General features: G+C 49.0%; 2 protein-coding genes across 9 annotated transcripts; one reads left to right on the plus strand and one right to left on the minus strand.

The window, feature by feature from the left end:
• Positions 1 to 9,490: 9,490 nt before the first annotated feature.
• On the plus strand, positions 9,491 to 17,089 carry SLC37A4 (solute carrier family 37 member 4). Of its 8 annotated transcripts, none has more exons than XM_080641581.1 (10): positions 9,491 to 9,605; positions 10,727 to 11,069; positions 11,891 to 12,152; positions 12,465 to 12,708; positions 13,189 to 13,347; positions 13,553 to 13,638; positions 14,791 to 14,904; positions 15,112 to 15,177; positions 15,483 to 15,621; positions 15,737 to 17,089. In XM_080641581.1, the coding sequence occupies exons 3-10, from the start codon at positions 11,991 to 11,993 to the stop codon at positions 15,901 to 15,903; spliced, it is 1,137 nt and encodes a 378-aa protein (XP_080497707.1). In that variant the 5' UTR covers positions 9,491 to 9,605; positions 10,727 to 11,069; positions 11,891 to 11,990; the 3' UTR covers positions 15,904 to 17,089. The 8 variants fall into 8 exon arrangements, with proteins under 8 accessions (XP_080497707.1, XP_080497701.1, XP_080497708.1 ...); XM_080641575.1 differs by having other exon boundaries at positions 11,920 to 12,152; XM_080641576.1 differs by having other exon boundaries at positions 9,599 to 9,925; positions 11,920 to 12,152.
• TRAPPC4 (trafficking protein particle complex subunit 4) lies at positions 17,082 to 20,559 on the minus strand (the record flags this gene model as incomplete). Its single annotated transcript, XM_080641585.1, has 5 exons — positions 17,082 to 17,442; positions 17,698 to 17,824; positions 18,485 to 18,588; positions 19,981 to 20,155; positions 20,385 to 20,559. The coding sequence occupies 5 exons, from the start codon at positions 20,557 to 20,559 to the stop codon at positions 17,364 to 17,366; spliced, it is 660 nt and encodes a 219-aa protein (XP_080497711.1). The 3' UTR covers positions 17,082 to 17,363.
• Between the last annotated feature and the right edge of the window lie 35 nt (positions 20,560 to 20,594).

Genomic DNA, 20,594 nt, shown 5'->3' on the forward strand with positions numbered 1-20,594 from the left:
GCCGTCTGCCTGTACCTGTGTTGAAAGTTGATACCCCAACCTGTTGATGTTCAACTGGTTGCTGTTTTCTGCCCTATTTTATTTTTATTTTTATTTATTTTATTTTTTATTTTATTTTTATTTTTATTTATTTTAATAAATCTTTATTCAGATTATTACAATTGTTTCTCATTTTTCCCCCCATAGCTCCCCTCCACTCAGTTCCCACCCCACCTTCTGCCCTTACCTCCCCCCCACTGTCCTCATCCATAGGTGTATGATTTTTGTCTAGTCTCTTCATGAACCCCCCATACCCCTTTCCCCCTGAGAATTATCAGTCCACTCCCTTTCTATGCCCCTGATTCTATTATATTCACCAGATTATTCTGTCCCTCAGGTTTTTAATTCACTTGATTTTTAGGTTCACTTGTTGATAGATATGTATTTGTTGTTCATAATTTTTTTCTTTACTTTTTTCTTCTTCTTCCTCTTCTTTAAGAATACCTTTCAGCATTTCATATAATACTGGTTTGGTGGTGATGAACTCCTTCAGCTTTTTCTTATCTGTGAAGCTCTTTATCTGCCCTTCAATTCTGAATGATAGCTTTGCTGGGTAGAGTAATCTTGGTTGTAGGTTCTTGCTATTCATCACATTGAAAATTTCTTGCCACTCCCGTCTGGCCTGCATAGTTTCTGTTGAGAAGTCAGCTGACAGTCGTATGGGTGCTCCCTTGTAGGTAATTAACTGTTTTTCTCTTGCTGCTTTTAATATTCTCTCTTTGTCTTTTGCTCTTGGCATTTTAATTATGATGTGTCTTGGTGTGGTCCTCTTTGGATTCCTTTTGTTTGAGGTTCTGTGCCCTTCCTGGACTTGTAAGTCTATTTCTTTCACCAGGTGGGGGAAGTTTTCAGTCATTATTTCTTCAAATAGGTTTTCAGTATCTTGCTCTCTCTCTTCTTCTGGCACCCCCATAATTCTGATGTTGGTACGCTTGAAGTTGTCCCAGAGTCTTCTTACACTATCTTCAACTTTTTGGATTTTTTTTTTTTGCTTTTTGCTTTTTCGGTTGAGTGTTTTTTGCTTCTTTGTATTTCAATTCTTTGACTTGATTTTTGTGTTCCTCTAGTCTGTTTTTGGGTCTCTGTATAATATTTTTTATTTCAGTCAGTGTATGTTTAATTTCTAGTTGGTCCTTTTTCATATCTTCGAGGGTCTCGTTATATTTATCGGCCTTTTCTAGGATATTCTTGAAAAGCCTTATAACCGTGGTTTTGAATTCTATATCCAGTCGTTTGTTTTCCTCCATTTCTTTCGTTTGTGATCTGATTCTTTGACACCGCATTTTCATTGATTCCCTGAGTTGGTAAGGTAGATTTGTGTGCTAGGTTTCCAATATGGCCCAGTGGGACTGCCTCCCCAGTTAACCTGAGGTGGACACTCTTGGTGCACCCCTTTGTGGACTGTGTGTACAGCCTTGTTGTAATTAAGTCTTGATTGTTGTTGGTATCACTGGGAAGAATTGACCTCCAGGCCAGTTGGCTGTAAGGATCAGCTGTGTCTATGCTGGGAGAAGTTCGGTGCTGGAGACAGCCTTATAGGATTAGACTTGCCAAATTGCAATAGCCTCTGTGCTCAGCTTGGATGGGGTGGAGTCTCAGTCTTGGCTTCCCGTCAGCCTTGCCCTTGCATGCACGTGCGCGCCTTCAGACCTCTGCCTTCCCTGGCTCCCGAGTCTCCGCCCAAGAGTCCAGACTCTCCCCACAAGAGCGTGGGTCCCCAGGAGCTCGCCTGGAACTGGGGTTCACTGCAGTCAGAAATGGGGCTCAGTGCAGTCAGGAGCCTCTGACTCCCTTCCACTAGGGAAAGCCTGTGGCAACCTCCACAGCCTTTGTGCGCACTGGCACGCGCGCGCCTTCAGTCCTCCGCCTTCCCCGGCTCCCGAGTCTCCGCCCGAGAGTCCAGACTCCCCCCACAAGAGCGTGGGTCCCCAGGGGCTCGCCCGGAACTGGGGTTCAGTGCAGTCAGAACTGGGGTTCAGTGCGGTCAGGGGCTTCCTTCCCCCTTCCTCCAGAGAAAGTCAGCCAGGCTCTCAGCCGCCCTTCCTCTCTGCGCGCACAAAGACCCTTTGCCGTACCTCCAATTCTCTGTGAGCTTTTCTCTTTCCTTCTAGTTGTAGAATTTTCACTCAGCCAGCTTTCCTGTGGTTCTGGATGGTGTCCGTTCTGTCTTTTAGTTGTAGTTTTGAAATTGTTGTGCGAGGCAGCAGTTTAGATGCTTACCTATGCCGCCATCTTGGTTTCTCCCTGTTTTCTGCCCTTAAGTAGTAACAAGGGCAAGCAAGGAACTGTCCAACATAATGACATAATATTGAGGAAGAGTGAGTTACAGACCTAAAAACTGTCCCCTCCTGCTGGTGGCAAATTCCAGCAGGTCATAATTATGCAAGAAGTTCCTTAGAAGGCTGATGGACCTTGGGGCTTCAGCAGGGCTGAAAATCTGCATATTATTACCTGCTGCTGAACAGCTGTAGGCATTTCCCCTAACCTGATCATCTTTTCCTGTTTATCAAACTGTATCTGTTTGCATTCCTAAAGGGCCAATGTGTTTTCCAGCAAATAAAAAGCCGTGGGTCTGGACATTCAGAGAGCTCACTTCACTAGAAAGTGGAGCCTCCCCTGGCTCCCTCATGCCTCCCAAATTTATATTTCTTGTCTAGTCTCTTTATTCATTTACATCACAGCCCCTTCTCCAGATTCCCGAACCCTAGCTGCGGAAAGACCCTAGCACCCTCCCCTATCTCCTATCTATAGTTTATGGTCCTCTGTCACTCTGTGCTTCTTCCACCACTCTCCACTCATACTCCAAACACACACTAGGAATCTATCATCCATTTTCCAGGAATTTCTCCATGTTTCACTGTTAATTTTTAAAAATATTTTATTTTTTTTAAATATATTTTCATTGATTTCAGAGAGGGAGGAAGAGATAGATAGATCAAAGATGAGAAAGAATCATTGATTGGCTGCCTCTTGCACACCCACATTGGGGAGGGAACCCACAACCTGGGCATATACCCTAACCAGGAATCAAACCATGATCTCCTGGTTCATAGGTTGATGCTCAACCACTGAGTCATGCTGGCTGGAATATCTTCTTTATCATAGTAAAAATCATTTATGCAAGGGTCTGTTTCTAGTACATCTTGTTCTTTTAATGACTGGCAATGCTCTAAACCAGGGGTCCTCAAACTTTTTAAACAGGGGGCCAGTTCACTGTCCCTCAGACCGTTGGAGGGCCGGACTATAGTTAAAAAAAAAAACTATGAACAAATTCCTATGCGCACTGCGGGCCCGGGACAAGTCGGCTGCTAAGCAGGACAGGCAGCGGCACCCGGCGGGCCGGATAAATGTCCTCGGCGGGCGCATGTGGCCCACGGGCCGTAGTTTGAGGACGCCTGCTCTAAACCATACAATTACCATAACCTTAGAATTGTTAATATTTGGCAGTGGAAATGCTCCTCTTTACTTTTTTTTTTTTTTGTCAAGCTTCTTATTCTGATGCTTATTTTTTCCTCCAGATGATCTTTAAAATAATTTTTTCCAGTTTTCAAGAAATACTATTGAGATTTTTTTTGGAACTGTTCTAAAACTCCAAAGAACTTGGAAAAGATTGACATTTTGACAGTATCGAAATGATAGCTTTTTTTTCAGGCATCCAGTATGATTTACATTTATTTATTTTTATTTTACTAGTTAAAAAAATATTTTTATTGATTTCAGAGAGCGAAGGGAGAGTGAGAGAGAGATAGAAACATCAACGATGAAATATAATCATCAACTGATCAGCTGCCTCCCGCATGCCCCCTACTAGGGATTGAGCCTACAACCCCCATAACCCGAGCATGTGTCCTGACCTGGAATTGAACCGTGACTTCCTGGTTCATGGATCAATGCTCACCCACTGAGCCACACCAGCCGGGCTGATTTACATTTATTCACATTAGCTTTTATTATCTCTTAGTAAAGTCTGTCTTGCTTTTTTGTGACATCATCTCATTTTCTTTCCTTATTTTTCTACTAGAGGCCCGATGCACGAAGATTTGTGCAAGAATGGGCCTTCCTTACACTGGCTGCCAGCTCCTCCTTTGCTCCAGCCAGAGCCACTTTTTCGCTCCGGCCCGGAGCTGTCTTTCCGCCTTCCCACACTTCCCAGAGGCCATGGCAACGTCGCAAGCATCCCACCCTGCCCCCAGCTGCTTGGCTTGGCGCCTGCATATGCAAATTAACCCACAATCTTTGTTGGATTAATTTGCATACTCACTCCTGATTGGCTGGAGTCAATTTGCATCTTACTCTTTTATTAATGTAGATATCTTGGGAAATAGTGAGAAAACTAGCATGTGAGTCCCTACTATGACCTGATCATTAAGATATTTTATAGTGTTTTTCTTTCCCCTCCTCCTCCTCCTCCTCCGTCTTCAGCTTTCTTAGTTCATTTTCACAGCTATGCTGAAGTGGGTTATATAATCCATATTTTATTTTAGGGAACTTAAATGAGAGAAGATAGGCAAATAATAACATGAGCTGTGGCTAAGAGGAGGTTTGATTGTACCTAAGTTGCTACTGCAGGTGTGAAGCACTGTTAAACTCTGTTTCTAGGCAATTTTCAGGGCCCTTGTCAGGTGTCTCTGCCCTTAAACTGTGGCTGAGGGAAACTCCTCCAGACTTTCTAGGTCTGGTTGATATCAACTCTGAGATCCACTCCCTTCCCCTCTAGCCAACTAGTAGCATCAGCAGTGGCTGAGGCAAGATTCTATATTCCCATTGTGTCTCTCTACTAGAAAGTTCACTGAAATGATAGCTCTGTCCACTTTCTGCTCCTTCTTCCATCTATTGCTCCTCAATGGCAAACTAATTTGTAGCAAACAGCATTTTTTAAAATATATTTTATTGATATTTTACAGAGAGGAAGGGAAAGGGATAGAGAGCTAGAAACATCGATGAGAGAGAAACATCGATCAGCTGCCTCCTGCACATCTCCCACTGGGGATGTGGCCGCAACCAAGGTACATGCCCTTGACCGGAATCGAACCCGGGACCCTTCAGTCCGCAGGCCGACGCTCTATCCACTGAGCCAAACCGGTTTAGGCCAAACAGCATTTTGACTGTTTCACTTTTCTCAGCTCAAAGTCCTTAACTCTGTAAAAATGTGTAGCCCAGCTGGCATGGCTCAGTGGTTGAGCATATGAACCAGGAGGTCATGGTTCAATTCCCAGTCAGGGCACATGTGGGTTTGTCCCCAGTGTGGGATTTGTAGGAGAAAGCCAATCAATGATTCTCTCTCATCACTGATGTTTCTATCTCTCTCTCCCCCTCTCCCTTCCTCTCTGAAATCAATACAAATATTTTTTAGAAATGTTTATGCAATAACAGGAAAAAATCAATCTATAAAATGTTTATATGATGTGAGTGATTGCTCATCTACTAATTTACAGAGCATTTGTTCTGAACCAAACACCACCTGTGTAGAGTGGTAAAGGGGCCATAGCCCATTCTGGTGGAATTTATGTAGTTGGAGAGGCTGACAAGTAAATTGAAAACTTCAAGTCAATGGGAAAGATTATATTTATATATTCTAAGATATATATGTACACACATATGTACTAGTATACACAAAAGAATAAAATCAGAAATGCTCTATTATAAGTGACAATCTTCAACTGGCATTTAAAACTTCTTTTTTATCTTTTCCAAGTTTTTGCTAATAATAACATATAATGTGAATGATGGAAAACATTTAAAAGCCCAGCTGGTGTGGCTCAGTGGTTGAGCGGCGACCTATGAACCAGAAGGTCACAGTTTGATTCCTAGTCAGGGCATATGCTAGGCTTGTGGACTCAATTCCCAGTAGGGGGTGTGCAGAAGGCAGCTGATCAAGGATTCTTTCTCATCATTGATGTTTCTGTCTCTCTCTCCCTCTCCCTTCCTCTGTGAAATCAATAAAATATTTTAAAATAAATACAAGTTAAACTTATAAGGGCTCCCACTGACCAAATATGAGACAATTTGAGCAATAAGATAGATAATAGTGGGCACAGATTATAATACATCAAATACAATGATACTAATCTTTTGTTGTTGTTAATCCTCACTTGAGGACACTTTTTTCCATTGTTTAGAGAGAGTGGAATGGAGAGAGATAGAAACATCAATGTGAGAGAGACACATAGATTGTCCTACGGCACATGCCCCAACCAGGGCCAGGGATTGAGCCTGCAACCGAGGTATGCGGCCTGGACTGGAATTGAACCCAAGAACCTTCAGTCTGGGGGACAATGCTCCAACTCCTGAGCCAATACTAATCTTTTTTTTTTTTTTTTTAAAGAATTTTCTTTTAAGTCCAGTTGCTCTTTTTAAAAAAATATATTTTTTTATTGATTTCAGAGAGGGAGAGGGAGAGAGAGATAGAAACATCAATGATGAGAATCATTGATTGGTTGCCTCCCGCACGCCCCACACTGGGGATCAGCCCACAATCCGGGCATGTGCCCTTGACCGGGAATCAAACCTGTGACCTCTTGGTTCTTGGGTCGACGCTCAACCGCTGAGCCACACCCAGCTGGGCAATACTAATCTTTTTTTATTTTTTATTTTTATTTTTTACATATTTTTATTGATTTCAGAGAGGAAGGGAGAGAGAAATATCCATGATGAGAGAGAATCATGGGTCGGCTGTCTTCTGCACGCCCCACACTGGGGAACAAGCCTGCAACCCAGGCATGTGCCCTTGACTGGGAATCGAACCCGGGACCCTTCAGTCCATAGGTTGATGCTCTATCCACTGAGCCAAACCGGTTAGGGCAATACTGTGCTAATCTTTTTAAAGAGGGGAGGGTGAGGGAGACAAGCTCTTTACAGAAGAATACCAACTCATAAATATAGAAGGAATTATATATTGAGAAAAATCACCATTTGCAACTACCATATTAATAAATGGATTCAGGCAAGAATTATCAATAGATGCTAAAACCACTGGGTGAAAGATTATTGGAACAGGATATTTCACAGTATTAAAGAATGATCCCATAGATTGCTAATCACAAAGAGGAAAAAGTACCTTTATAGTATAGAAATCAGGAGCACACCTTTTAACTAAATGCCACACTTATTACATAACTCCTGATGTGGTACATGGAGAATGACACACCATAGAACTTGTGCCACAATTGTTTCACCTGATCCTTATTGCAAGAACAGTCTAACGAGTTCATGTTGAGGGCCATTCTGCAAAATAACTGACCTAGACTCTTGAAAAATATGAAAGTCATGAAAGATTTTTTTTCAAAATATATTTTTATTTATTTTACATACTTTTATTTTTATTTATTTATTTTAAATATATTTTTATTGATTTCAGAGAGGAAGGGAGAGGGGAAGAGAGGCAGAAACATCAATGATGAGAGACAATCATTGATCGGCTGCCTCCTGCATGCCCCACACTGAGGATTGAGCCCAAAACCCCCACAACCTGGGCATGTGCCCTGATCGGGAATGGAACTGTGACCTCCTGGCTCATAGGTTGATGCTCAACCACTGAGCCACACTGGCCGGGCTTTTTTTTCTTTTTTAAATGGGTAACTGCTTTCTCTTTATTTAGGCCTTAGAAAGAAAATTAACTTTGATCACATATTACCTTTTTAAAAAATCTAATTTTACATAGATAGGATCAAATGATCAGAGACAATTCCTTCTGTAAAAACTGGCCAAATTATGCTCTGGCTGGTGTGGCTCAGTTGGTCCAGTGTTGTCTTGTGCACCGGGACAACAAACATATTTTATGTTTTTATTTATTTCAGAGAAGACGGGAGGAGTGAGAGAGATAGAAACATCAATGATGAGAGAGAATCATTAATAGGCTGTCTCCTTCACACCCCAGACTGGTGATCCAGCCCGAAACCAGGGCATGTGCCCTGACCAGGAATCGAACCATGACCTCCTGGTTCATAGGTTGACACTCAACCACTGAGCCATGCCAGCTGGGCAATTACTACATCTTTTTTATCCACTCATCTACTGATGGGCACTTGAGCTGTTTCTAGATACTGGCTATGAATATAGGGGTGCATATATTCTTTCTGATTGGTGTTTTAGGTTTCTTGGGATATATCCCCAGAAGTGGGATAGCTGGGTCAAATGAAATTCCATTTTCAATTTTTTTAAATATATTTTATTGATATTTTACAGAGAGGAAGTGAGAGGGATAGAGAGCTAGAAACATCGATGAGAGAGAAACATCGATCAGCTGCCTCCTGCACACCCCCAACTGGGGATGTGCCCACAACCAAGGTACATGCCCTTGACCGGAATCGAACCCGGGACCCTTCAGTCCATAGCTCGACGCTCTATCCACTGAGCCAAACCGGTTTCGGCCCATTTTCAATTTTTTGAGGAAACTCCATATTGTTTTCCATAATGGCTGCACCAGTCTGCATTCCCACCAGCAGTGCACGAGGGTTCCCTTTTCTCCACATCCTCGCCAGCACTTGTCATTTGTTGACTTATTGATGGTAGCCATTCTGACAGGTGTGAGGTGATACCTCATTGTAGCTTTAATTTGCATCTCTCTGATGGTCAGTGACACTGAGCATTTTTTCATATGTCTATTGGCCATCTGCATGTCCTCTTTGGAGAAGTGCCTATTCAGGTCCTTTGAACATTTTTAATTTTATTTTAATTTTAAAATTGATTTTAGAGATAGGAAGGGGAGAGAGAGAGAGAGAGAGAGAGAGAGAGAGAGAGAGAGAGAGAGAGAAAACATTGATTGGTTGCGTCTTGCATGGGCCTGGACCCGGAATCGAACCCGCCTTTTGCTGTAAGGGACAATGCTTCCAATCAACTGAGCCACACTGGCCAGGGCTCCTTTGCCCATTTTAAAATCTGATTGTTTGTCATCCTGGTGTTGAGTTATATACTTTCTTTATATATATTATATATATATTATTGAGGGGAGGAGAGGGATAGAGAGATAGAAACATCGATGAGAGAGAAATACTGACTGGCTGCCTCCTGCATGCTCCCATCCTGGGGATCGGCCGCAATCCCAGCATGTGCTCTGACTGGAAATCCAACTGGTGACCTCTCGGTGGATGCTCAAACACTGAGCCATGTGGGCCCGGCTGGGTACCTTTTTTTGTTTTGTTTTGTTACAATGGGAAATGCGCTTGTACTAGCATTCTTGGTTTCTCTTTCTGAGAGTTCATTATTGGTGGATAAAAATGCAAATTTGGCTGGCATGGCTCAGTGGTTGGATTCCCAGTCAGGGCACCTGCCCGGGTTGCAGGCTCGCTCCCCAGTGCAGGAGGCAGAACCAATGATTCTCTTCATCATTGATGTTTCTATCTCTCTCTTCCTCTCCCTTCCTCTCTGAAATCAATAAAAACACGTTTAAAGAAAAGAAAACAGAGTTGCCCAGCCCTAAGAAGAGCGTCCTCGCCCAAGGACGGTGTGACTGGCAGGGTTAAGTCTGAACCTTGGGGACTGGACTTGGCTCTCCGAGGCCCCGCCTCACCAGGGCTCAGGCGCAGACTCCGCCCGCCGGGTCCTAAGGCTACTCCCGCCGGGTTCTGGTAGGTGGTGGTGTGCGGGGGAGCGGCGTCTCCTGCAGGCGGGGCTGGAGAGGGAATCTCAGGGCCTAGGCTCCTTTGCTGGAGCCCCAACAAAGGTTGTCACATTTCCGCTACAACCAGAGTTGTTCCTGCGGCTGGGGAGGTGGGGGGACAATTCTTGATTCTGGGGACCAAGGAGGCGCCGCCCGGGACCAGCACGCGCTGGCTCCTTTACGTGCATCAGGCTGAGTCTCCGCACCTCTGCAGCTCCCGCACCCGGCCCGATCCCTCCTCAGCCGGTGTCGGGGGTGCGGGGCAGCCTGAGGTCATGGGCTGTGCAGGTGCGAGCTCCCGCCTCTCCCTCCCCCACGCCCGCCGAGCGCCCACGCGGGGCCTCCGTAAGGTCTGCTCCGCTGGCCCTACTCCTTCCGCTCCAGTTGCTTTTCAGCCGCGTGGAGAAGCGGAGGGAGGGGGGTGGGCAGGCTGTCCGGGCTTTGCGGCGGCTAGGCACTGCCGCTGGAAGTCCGTGGGTGCGCACCCCCAACCCTCCGTGGCAGCCCCCAGCCAGCCGGATGGGAACCGCACCCGCACCGCAGGGTCAATGAGACTGGAGGCCGCTGAGTGATCCTATGACTCCAGCCCCTAGTGAGGCCTTCGGGGTGACACTGTGAGTCCTGCACTAGGAGGTCCTCCTCCTTGTAACTGCAACAAGTCAAGTTCTGCCCCATGGGTGCTAAGCATTGGGAGTGACAGGGCTTGAGGTCAGTTCTGTAAACCTTGCAAGTGGTGTTTTTGGGGTACATGTCTGATGGAGTGTGTGTAGAAACTCACCCACCGCCTAGTGCAGGGCCTAGCACCCAGTAGACCCTCAGTAACCCTTTGCGGGATGAATGAGAAGGTGGTGCCTGGGAGCAGGCAGGAGAGGGCCGCTCTGCTTCCTCCCACCCGCCTCGCTTCCCTGGGCGCTTGCAGACAAAGGTAGTTAGGGTGAGCCTTTAATCACCGCTGATTGCACAGGCAGAGGAACAAGGAAGAGCAGGGAAAAGGAGACATTTTGGGGACACAGGGTGCTGGCCTGGCTCATGGGCACTGCCTCCGGCCCCCACAGCTTGGCTGTCAATCTGTTTTCTTGTCTCCCTCAGGACACTGGGTTCCCTAGGAGCTGCCCCAGGCTTAATGATTGTCCAGAAGGTGGCTATAAAGAGAGCCTGGAAGTCTAGGTGGAGGAGGGAGCAGAAAAAGCCCAGCTCAGCATATCTGGGCACAGAGGGAGCTGCAGGCAGGAGCCGTGGTCAGAGGCGCCCTGTCCTGGCCTGCAGAGCTCGCTGGCTTCCACCATGGCTGCCCGGGGCTATGGCTACTATCGCACTGTGATCTTCTCGGCCATGTATGGAGGCTACAGCCTGTACTACTTCAACCGCAAGACCTTCTCCTTCGTCATGCCCTCGCTGGTGGAGGAGGTCCCTCTGGACAAGGATGACCTGGGTGAGCCCTCAGAGCAGGTGGCAAGCCAGGGACACAGGGCCCGCAGGACCAGATGAGTGTGTGTGGCAGTGTGGTGTGTACAGCCCTGTGATGTGTGTGGAGCATCTGCACAGCAGAGGTGAGGGGACAGTCTCCGTGTGCCGGACGGAGGCGGAGAGCCATGTACAATGGTTGTTGGTGAAGGACTCTGAGTATGATCCATGCAGCCTGAGGCAGGCTGCTAACCTGATGTGTCTGTATGCCTGTGACCCACGTGTACCCTCAGAGGCACTGTTAGTGCTGAGTGTGTTCAGGGGGATTTTGAGTCTGGTTGCCTATCGTGCGGGTGCATGCTGAGCACTTGCTGGCCACTGGCGCTGTGAGCATGGGAACTGGGAGTCGGCACCACAGCCTCATGTGGCCCAGCAGGTTACCTTTCGGGAGGAATATGGTCCCTGATTCCATTCTAAGTCCTTGGCCCCATGATCAAAGGTGGGGCAACAGTGGGCAACAGAGTTGGCACCCAGGGTGAGGGGGAATCAAGTGGATGTGAATCCCAGGGAGGGTGCTTCTGTCCTGCCCCTTCTTGCTTCCAGACAGCTGTCGCTGGAACTCTCCAAGAGGCTGAAAGGTCATGGGTCAGCTGGGGCTAGCGCTGACGGGAAGCAGGGAGAGCAGCTGAGGCAGGGGCAGTGGCGGGTCCCAGCACAGGTCAGGGTCCCGGCACAGGTCCTCCTAGTGCTCCTGGAAGGAAGCTGACTCACCCTGCCCAGCACCTCTGCCCACCTGACCCCAGCTTCTCCAACCTCTCCTGTGCCTCTGCCCTGCCCCTGACCCCCCAGGGGTCCTGTTCCTTGCCCCTCCCCTGCAGGGCTCATCACCAGCAGCCAGTCGGCAGCCTATGCCATCAGCAAGTTTGTGAGTGGAGTGCTGTCGGACCAGATGAGCGCTCGCTGGCTCTTCTCGTCTGGGCTGCTCCTGGTTGGCCTGGTCAACGTAGCCTTTTCCTGGAGCTCCACAGTGTCTGCCTTCGCTGCCCTCTGGTTTCTCAATGGCCTGGCGCAAGGCCTGGGCTGGCCCCCGTGTGGGAAGGTCCTCAGGAAGGTGAGTGTCTCCTTCCAAGGAGCCTGTCTCAATGGGCCCTGAGGATCCGAGGAGCCTGGGGAGCTGGCACCTCCACCTCCACCCGAGGCGTTTCTCAGGAGTGTCAGTCTGGCTCCTATCGCTTGTCAAGGTATTTTAGGAGCCTGACATGGTGGGATCAGGTGGCAAATGAGGGAAATGGCCCTGCCAAATAGAAGCGCCCTCTTCCTCATTCCTGTAATGTGAGCTTCTGAGTCTGCCCCACTTGATCCCCTCCTTCTGCGTGGACTGTAGGCTGGGCACCTACCTACTCTGTCCCTCTGTGCCCCACAGTGGTTTGAGCCATCTCAGTTTGGCACTTGGTGGGCCATCCTGTCAACCAGCATGAACCTGGCTGGAGGGCTGGGCCCCATCCTGGCAACCATTCTGGCCCAGAGCTACAGCTGGCGCAGCACGCTGACCCTGTCGGGGGCGCTGTGTGTGGTTGTCTCCTTCCTCTGTCTCCTGCTCATCCACAATGAACCTGCCGATGTTGGACTCCGCAACCTGGACCCCACCCCCTCCAAAGGCAAAAAGGGTGAGCACCCATCTAGACTGATCCCTTTCGTCATAACTTGGCAGACGTTTACTGAGGACTGGCTGTACGCCTGGCCTGTGCTAGCCAGTGGTTGTAGGGGTTGGAATGGTAATGGAGAGTGGGTGGGGAGTGAGTAGATAAACTCCATTCCAAACACAATTAAGTGTCAGACAAATGGCAGTGCCCATAAATGCTAGGATTCATATTATATCCTGACCCTTCCCCACACAGAGCCAGGCTTCCCTGTCCTGGGCAGCAGCCTAAGCTGAAGTGGCTGGGGCGCTCTCCTCCATCTGCCCTGGTCTTCAGTGTCATTCACTGGCTGAGGCTTGCAGCGAGGGGAGGGCAGAGCAAGGGTGAGAGGACCTTGGCTGACCCGGGCTCTGGATGGACTCTGTTCCTGTGGCTGGTTAAAGAGTGGTGGGCGCTCCCTGGGGAGGGCAGCAGAAGCAGAGCCTGAGGCCTGGCCTCCTCCCCCAGGCTCCATGAAGGAGGAGAGTACCTTACAGGAGCTGCTGCTATCCCCCTACCTGTGGGTGCTCTCCACTGGCTACCTGGTGGTGTTTGGAGTCAAGACTTGCTGTACTGACTGGGGCCAATTCTTCCTTATCCAGGAGAAAGGACAGTCAGCCCTTGTGGGTAAGAGGAGTGTTGGGACAGGGGTGGGCATAGAGCAGAAACCAATGCAGGGGGTGGGCAATGCAGGCCCGGCTTCCCTTAATTCCCTTTCTTCTCTCCCTGAGGCTGGGTAATATGCAGGCAGCTGTGACCAGCCCTTGGGGACCCTCTGGGACAACCCCAATGTGCAACACCCTTTCTTTCCCTCTCCCACACCCTACTGCAGGTAGCTCCTACATGAGTGCCCTGGAGGTCGGGGGCCTTGTAGGCAGCATTGCCGCTGGCTACCTGTCGGACCAGGCCATGGTGAAGGTGAGTGGGCAGAAGGGACAGGAGGAGGATCCCTAAATTTCCCCAGCCAGAGCCCTAGCCAGTTTGACCCTGTGGATAGAGCAGTGGCCTGTGGACTCAAGGGCCCTAGGTTTGATTCTAGTCAAGGGCACATGCCCGGGTTGCAGGCTCGATCCCCAGTAGAGGGTGTGCAGGAGGCAGCCAATCACTGATTCTCTCTCATCAGACAGATGTTTCTGTCTCTCTCTCCCTTCCTCTCTGAAATCAATATATATATATATATATATATATATATATATATATATATATATATATATATATATATATATATATAAATCTTCCCAGCCAGAATGGGACAGGCACCAGAAGTGGGAGCCCTGGGGCACAGGCAGGTTGGCATGTGCTGGTTTAGGCTGATGTGGAAATCAGGCCTTTGGAGAAAGGGTTTTTTAAAAAATATATATATTTGCCGAAACCGGTTTGGCTCGGTGGATAGAGCGTCGGCCTGCGGACTGAAGGGTCCCGGGTTCGATTCCGGTCAAGGGCATGTACCTTGGTTGCAGGCACATCCCCAGTGGGAGGTGTGCAGGAGGCAGCTGATCGATGTTTCTCTCTCATCGATGTTTCTAACTCTCTATCCCTCTCCCTTCCTCTCTGTAAAAAATCAATAAAATATATTTAAAATATATATATATATATATATATATATTTTTTTTTTATTGCAGAGAGGAAGGGAGAGGGAGAGATAAAAACATCAATGATGGGAATCACTGACCGGCTGCCTCCCGCACGCCCTCTACTGGGGATCAAGCCCACAACCCAGGCATGTGCCCTGACTAGGAATTGAACCATAACCTCCTGGTTCATAGGTCGATGCTCAACCACTGAGTCACGCCGGCTGAACAGGAAAGGGTTTTAACTTATGTCAAAGTGAGTCAGAATTTCTCTCAGCCTAGCAGTGGGCTTCTCACAACCCCAGCAATGGGCTGGGAGGATGGTGCAGCTTGCCAGCACATGTCCTGAGCTGGCCTGAGTGGAGGAAGGGACATTGTGGAGTTTGGCCTCAGAGCATCGGAGGTCCCAATGGAGGGATTGCTAACAACCTGTCAGCAGAGGCCTGTGTGTTAAGAGTCCAGGGTCTTAGGGCCTGACGTTGCTGGACTGTCTCCACAGGCAGGGCCGTCCACCCATGGGAACCCTCGCCATGGCCTGCTGCTGTTGATGATGGCAGGCATGACAGTGTCCATGTACCTCTTCCGGGTAACCGTGACCAGTGACGCCCCCAAGGTAAGTAAGGGGCTGGGCCAGGGCAGGCACGGAATGAGGAGGAAGCAAGGGCCATGGACTCGCTTTCCTCTGGCTGTGGCCCGACCCGACTCCTCTGGCTCAGTTTCCCTTTCTGGTTCTGTTTGTGCCTCGGCTCCTCTCCTCTGCACTTTGGTGCCCTCCCTCCTGACTCTGCTCTGGTTTTCTCTTCTTCCTTCTGCTCGTCAGGATGTTGCTTTCTGGACTCTGGCTCTTCACCCTCTCACTGAGCTCACAGGCTTTAAGGAGCACGAGGTGCCTTATCTTTGTCTGTTTCTCACCTTTGTCCTACCCCCTCTGCCTTGCCCAGCCAGTCCAGCTCACAGGAGCCAGCGTCTCATTCAGAGGCATGGCTCCTGTATCTCCTTCACCTACCCACATGGCCCCAGGGCCGCTCAGTGTGGCAGCCACTCCTCCGGCTCTGCACTGGCAGTTGTGTTGGGAGTGGGGTGAGGGGTCACCGCCTCCTGACTAGTCACTTGTTCCTGGGGTACACCTCCTTTCTGGTGGGGAAGGTGGGCGTGCCCAGCCTCTCAATGCTGCCCTGTACTCCCTCGCAGCTCTGGATCCTGGTGTTGGGAGCTCTGTTTGGTTTCTCCTCTTATGGTCCCATTGCCTTGTTTGGAGTCATTGCCAATGAGAGTGCCCCTCCCAACTTGTGTGGCACCTCCCATGCCATCGTGGGACTCATGGCCAATGGTAAGCGATACCCTTTAGTCTCTACCTCACCCCCACATGGGCCAGTTAGAGGCTGGGGGCGCCCCACTGAGTAGTTTCACAAGTGACTCTGCTCTTGCCTCCTCCTCCCTGGCAGTGGGTGGCTTTCTGGCCGGGTTGCCCTTCAGCACCATTGCCAAGCACTACAGCTGGAGCACAGCCTTCTGGGTGGCGGAAGTGATCTGCGCAGCCAGTACAGCTGCCTTCTTTGTCCTGCGGAACATTCGCACCAAGATGGGCCGAGTGCCCACGAAGTCCGAGTGAGAGGCAGGTTCCAGAGCATCCGCTCCCACCTGGCCCTCGCCCCACCGGCTGGGAGGAGAGGGGCCTGCTCTGGCCAGCACTGAACCTCTGACTTCCTTCTGCTCCTTTTCCCTGGCCAGGCAGCATTGGACAGGATCAGTAGCTAATGAGGTTTCGGCTCCCCGTCCTATGCTCTATTTAAAAGATAACCTTTGTTTTGGGATTCCATTAGCTTCTATTTTCTGCCTTCAAACAGGAAGCCCTTACAGCCAGGGAGTCTCCTACACTCTTCTCTCCTGGGCCCTGCCTGGCCCCCTTCCCATCCCATCCCACCAGGGGTGAGGCCCTCCTGCAGCTGCAGGCCACCATGGCCCTGCCTTCTGCCCTAAGGCCTCTCAGCAGAGCTAACTGCTACTACCAGTTCCTCAGGGTCCAGGGGAAGAGAGACCATCATCCTGGGTACACCCCCCTCGGGTATGGGTGGGAGAGTAGGAAGACATTATAGGTTTAGCCAATGACCCAGATCCAAAAGATTAAAGCTAGATTTGATACTAAATACTGACAGCGAGTCAGTCCTTCTTTCAAGAGGAATATATAAGCCAGGCAGCTTTCTCTGGAAAATACCCTTCTGGGACCTGCTCTTTCCACCCTAAAAGTGAGACCTAATTCCCTGGAATGGGAAAGCGGACCTGGACTCCTGTGAATTTACGTCTCCTCTGCCTTCAGTTTAACACTGTATATCTAACTCAACGATCACTTCAGAAGTGGAGTTACTGGGTTTCGTGCAGATTAAGAAGTGAGTGGAGGGAGGCAGTGGCTGAGTCCGTCAGAAGCCTGGGTTCAGCCTCAGGCTGTCAGTACCTGGCTCTGAGACTGCAGCACAGAGCACCTGCTAAACCTCTGGTCTGTAACAGAGCCTAGCCCCTGAGGTTTGAGTGTGAGGATTAAATGAGATAAAGCCTGGCTGTAAACACTTGATAAATGTTCCATCATCATCATCACCACCACTATCACCAGCCTAGAAGTCAGCAGCAATTATGAAACTAGGTCCAAGGGCCCTGATTCAAAGTCCCACGTTCATTCATTTAATGAGCACATTTTTTTTTTTTTTTTTACTAGAATATCTCCCCAGAATTCCCTTATTTTTGTCTCCCCTCCTGGGCCTTTCCCCCAAAACCATCAATTAGGATTGCAAACACTGAGATCAAAGGAATGTTTATTATAGCATTTATGGGCCTACCTCCTCCATAAATAAAATACATAAGAGTCGGGAAGTAGGAACATGACATATATGAGAGGAAAGAGCATGGTAGTAAGGTTCAGGGATCAGTACCGTCAACAAACTCAGCCCCCCTACCCCCTCCCTTTCAGGTGTACTAACAAGGCGCCTGGGACTTCCACTGGAGAGGACTCAGTAAGACCCCTGCCACAGGATCTCAGAGTTTAGGAAGGCAACAGTGGGGTATTGTTGCAGGTTCAGCCTATGTCCCAGGTCCAAAAGTTCCAGCCTTCTCTGCCACCTCCAGGGCTAACTTCAGGTTCTGGTCGAACAGCTCACACCTACAGGCCCAGGAGGCACATGTAAGGACAAAGTGAGAGGCTAAGGCTCTCTCCCCCTTTGGGTGCAGAGGCAGAGCCAGTCAAGTGCCTGCTTGAAGGACATACTTTCCAAGGAAAAGTCATGGATTTCTTAAATAAGTAAAAGACTACTCGCTCTTGTTTTATTTTTAAAAAGCTCTATTATATCTCAAAGTGATTTTGGAGAAGAGCACACAGGTTGGGGCAAGAACTTGATCTGGGGAGTGGACTACCTACCTGATGGGCATTTCCAGGGAGTAGAATGGATTCTTGAGGGCAAAGTCTGAGTAAATCTCATAAATCTTTCGGAGTAGAGAGTCTATTCCAGCTTGCCTAGGGTCTGCCAGCACCACAAACTTGATTCCTGGAGAGGGGCCAGGAATGGTTACCAAAGGGTAGAGAAGGCAACAACGGCGTCATCCTGTGTTTGTATAGCACTTCAGTTTTGCAAAGCACTTTCATCACCCCATTTTCGTTTTATCCTTATTGCTCCACAGAGCAGAAAGGCAAGGTTTTAAATCCATAAGTGAGACCAAGAGTTGAAGTGACTTTATCACATCACTCAGCTGACTTGAGATGAGGCTTTGAGTTTTAGCTCTATCACTTACTTCTGGAATTGGGGGTCCCTCAGCAGAAAGTGCCAGGCAGGGGACAAACTCAGGCAATTTTCAATTATCTGCATTAAAAGGGAGTGAAGCAATGGAACTCATGATCCAAAGGTCTCCACTTGGCATTCAAATTTCATTTTGAAACAACACACCTTCCAAAATGTGCGCAACATGAGCGGACATTAAGGTAAGTTTTATGTGTGCACAAGATAACCAGGGCTGAGCATACTGGGTAGTGTGGACAAAATCAGCGGCAGATTAAATATTAACTAGCTTCGGGTTCACAAAACAGACAGATGTGTCCATGCTTGACTGCCCCAGGAAGCCACCCCCACGCCACTGCTTCCCCAAGCTTTGGTCAATCCCTTCCACAACCCATCCCATTGCATCCCATTGGCCTATCTGGAGACGCATACCTGTCAGGGTCTGGAAACAGTGCAGCTTGAATGTGTCTGTCTCCAGCATCTCAATGCCTGAGCTGCCCTGTTCAGGAGACAGCTGGGAGCCGATTGCGAACAGCCTATTTGCAAAGGAGGCAAAGCTGGGGATGCACCCACTGCTGTGAGGGAGGAGTGCTTCCCCAAACCTCCCACTGAAGTGATCCTCTCTGCTGCGGAGTTCACATTACAGTTGGAGGCAGGCAGAACGGGCAGTGGGAACAAAATTTCTTTCAAGTTCACTCGAATTCTGCAAGGATTTTACAGCATGTCCTCAAATAACATCGTTTATTTAAACACTGATGAGATGCCATAGGAACTTTTCACATCAATTGACCTGTGGCAAAACTGGTTTCATGATACAATTGACACTTAAACATGGGTTTGAACTGTGTGGGTCCACTTATACACAATTTTTTCCAAAAAATATATGGTTGGCCTTCCTATTCAGGGGTTTCACATACAAGGATTCAACCACGTCTGGATCAAAAATAGTATTTTCAATCCATAGTAGGGGATTCCTGGAGGTAGAGGGCCAACTGTCTGCATTGTTGTGTACTGTTTTATTTATTGATATTTAGAGAGAGGAAGAGAGAGAGGGAGGGACGAAGAAACATTGATTTGTTCCACTTATTTAGGCATTCACTGGTTGATTCTTGTATGTGTCCTGATGGGGATCCAACCTTCAATCTTGGCATCTGGATGATGCTCTAACCAACTGAGCTTGCAGACACCAAGGGATGACAGTAGTTGTTTTGGGAGTCAAGTTATTTGTGTCGGGCTCACACCCCTAAACCCCTGTGCTTCAAGGTCAACTGTACCTCCTTTTGCTTAATGTTGCAGAACCCACTGAGGAGGTTAAGTGAGGACTTATTGTATATCCATACTTTGCTATACAACATTTTACATTAAGAACTTTGGGAAAAATTAACACTGGGGCCCACCATGCGACTCAATGGTTGAGCGTGGACCTATGAACCAGGAGGTCAGGGTTCGATTCCAGGTCAAAGCACAGGCCATGGTTGTGGCCTCCATTGCCCAGTAGGGGGTGTGCAGGAGACAGCTGATCAATGATTTTCCCTCATCATTGATGTTTCTCTCTCTCTCCCTTCCTCTCTGGAATCAATTAAACTTAACAATGGGAATGTTACTTAACCCAAGGCTAGCATACCCATCACAGTTCATACTGTGGTTGAGAACAGAAAAAAGATCCTAAAGATCTTTTAGTTCAACTGCCTTACTATAAACATGGCGAACTGAAGTTCCGAGAAGCTGACTTAAGAAGCCACAGCCCACCAATGCCAGTATTACCTAAAACCTGGCCGAACTAAATCAGTTGTTCTTTTCCTAATGACTTAAAAGTAGAGAAAGGTAAGCACTGCCGCTCAGGAGACCGCCTGCCTACGGAACACTAACCCGCCAGCCTAAGAGCCCAGTGCAGGCCAGGAGGCACGAGGCAGGGTTGGAGGACTTACGAGTGGAACATGGAGGCCAGCATGAGCTTCTCATTGGAGGTGAGGCGGGGCCGGCCGAATCGCACGGACACGGGATAGTTGGCAGGGTTGCCGAGATACTCCAGCACCTCTTTGCCATCGGCCGTGTACTTGCCGTTCACGTCCTTGCCATTGATGGCCAGCACTGCGTGACCCACTGCAGAAGCGAGGCGATGGTCAACGAAGCCCCATCCAGTGGATTCCGCCAAGGGAACAGGGACGCGACCACAGCCCCTGCCCACCGCTGCGGGACCCCCTCCCGAGCCCAGCCCACTGCCGCGGGACCGCCTCCCGAGCCCAGCCCACCGCCGCGGGACCCCCTCCCGAGCCCAGCCCACCGCCGCGGGACCCCCTCCCGAGCCCAGCCCACCCCGAACCCAGCCCACCCCGGATGCCGTCGCGCTGGCCGAAGGCAACCAGCACTCGCTCGTCGTGTAGCTTGAGCAGCAGATCAAGCGGGTAACTGAACGTTTTCTCAGCCTCGGCTCGTGGCGCGTAGCTGTCCAGCTGGTAAATCAGGCCGCCGGCTTTGTTCACCACGTACACACTGAAAATAGCCATCGTTGCGCCGCGGCTGCGAGCCCGGCAATGGTCGG

Source organism: Plecotus auritus (assembly GCF_963455305.1).
Source record: "Plecotus auritus genome assembly, chromosome: 9".
Taxonomy (NCBI): Eukaryota; Metazoa; Chordata; class Mammalia; order Chiroptera; family Vespertilionidae; genus Plecotus; species Plecotus auritus.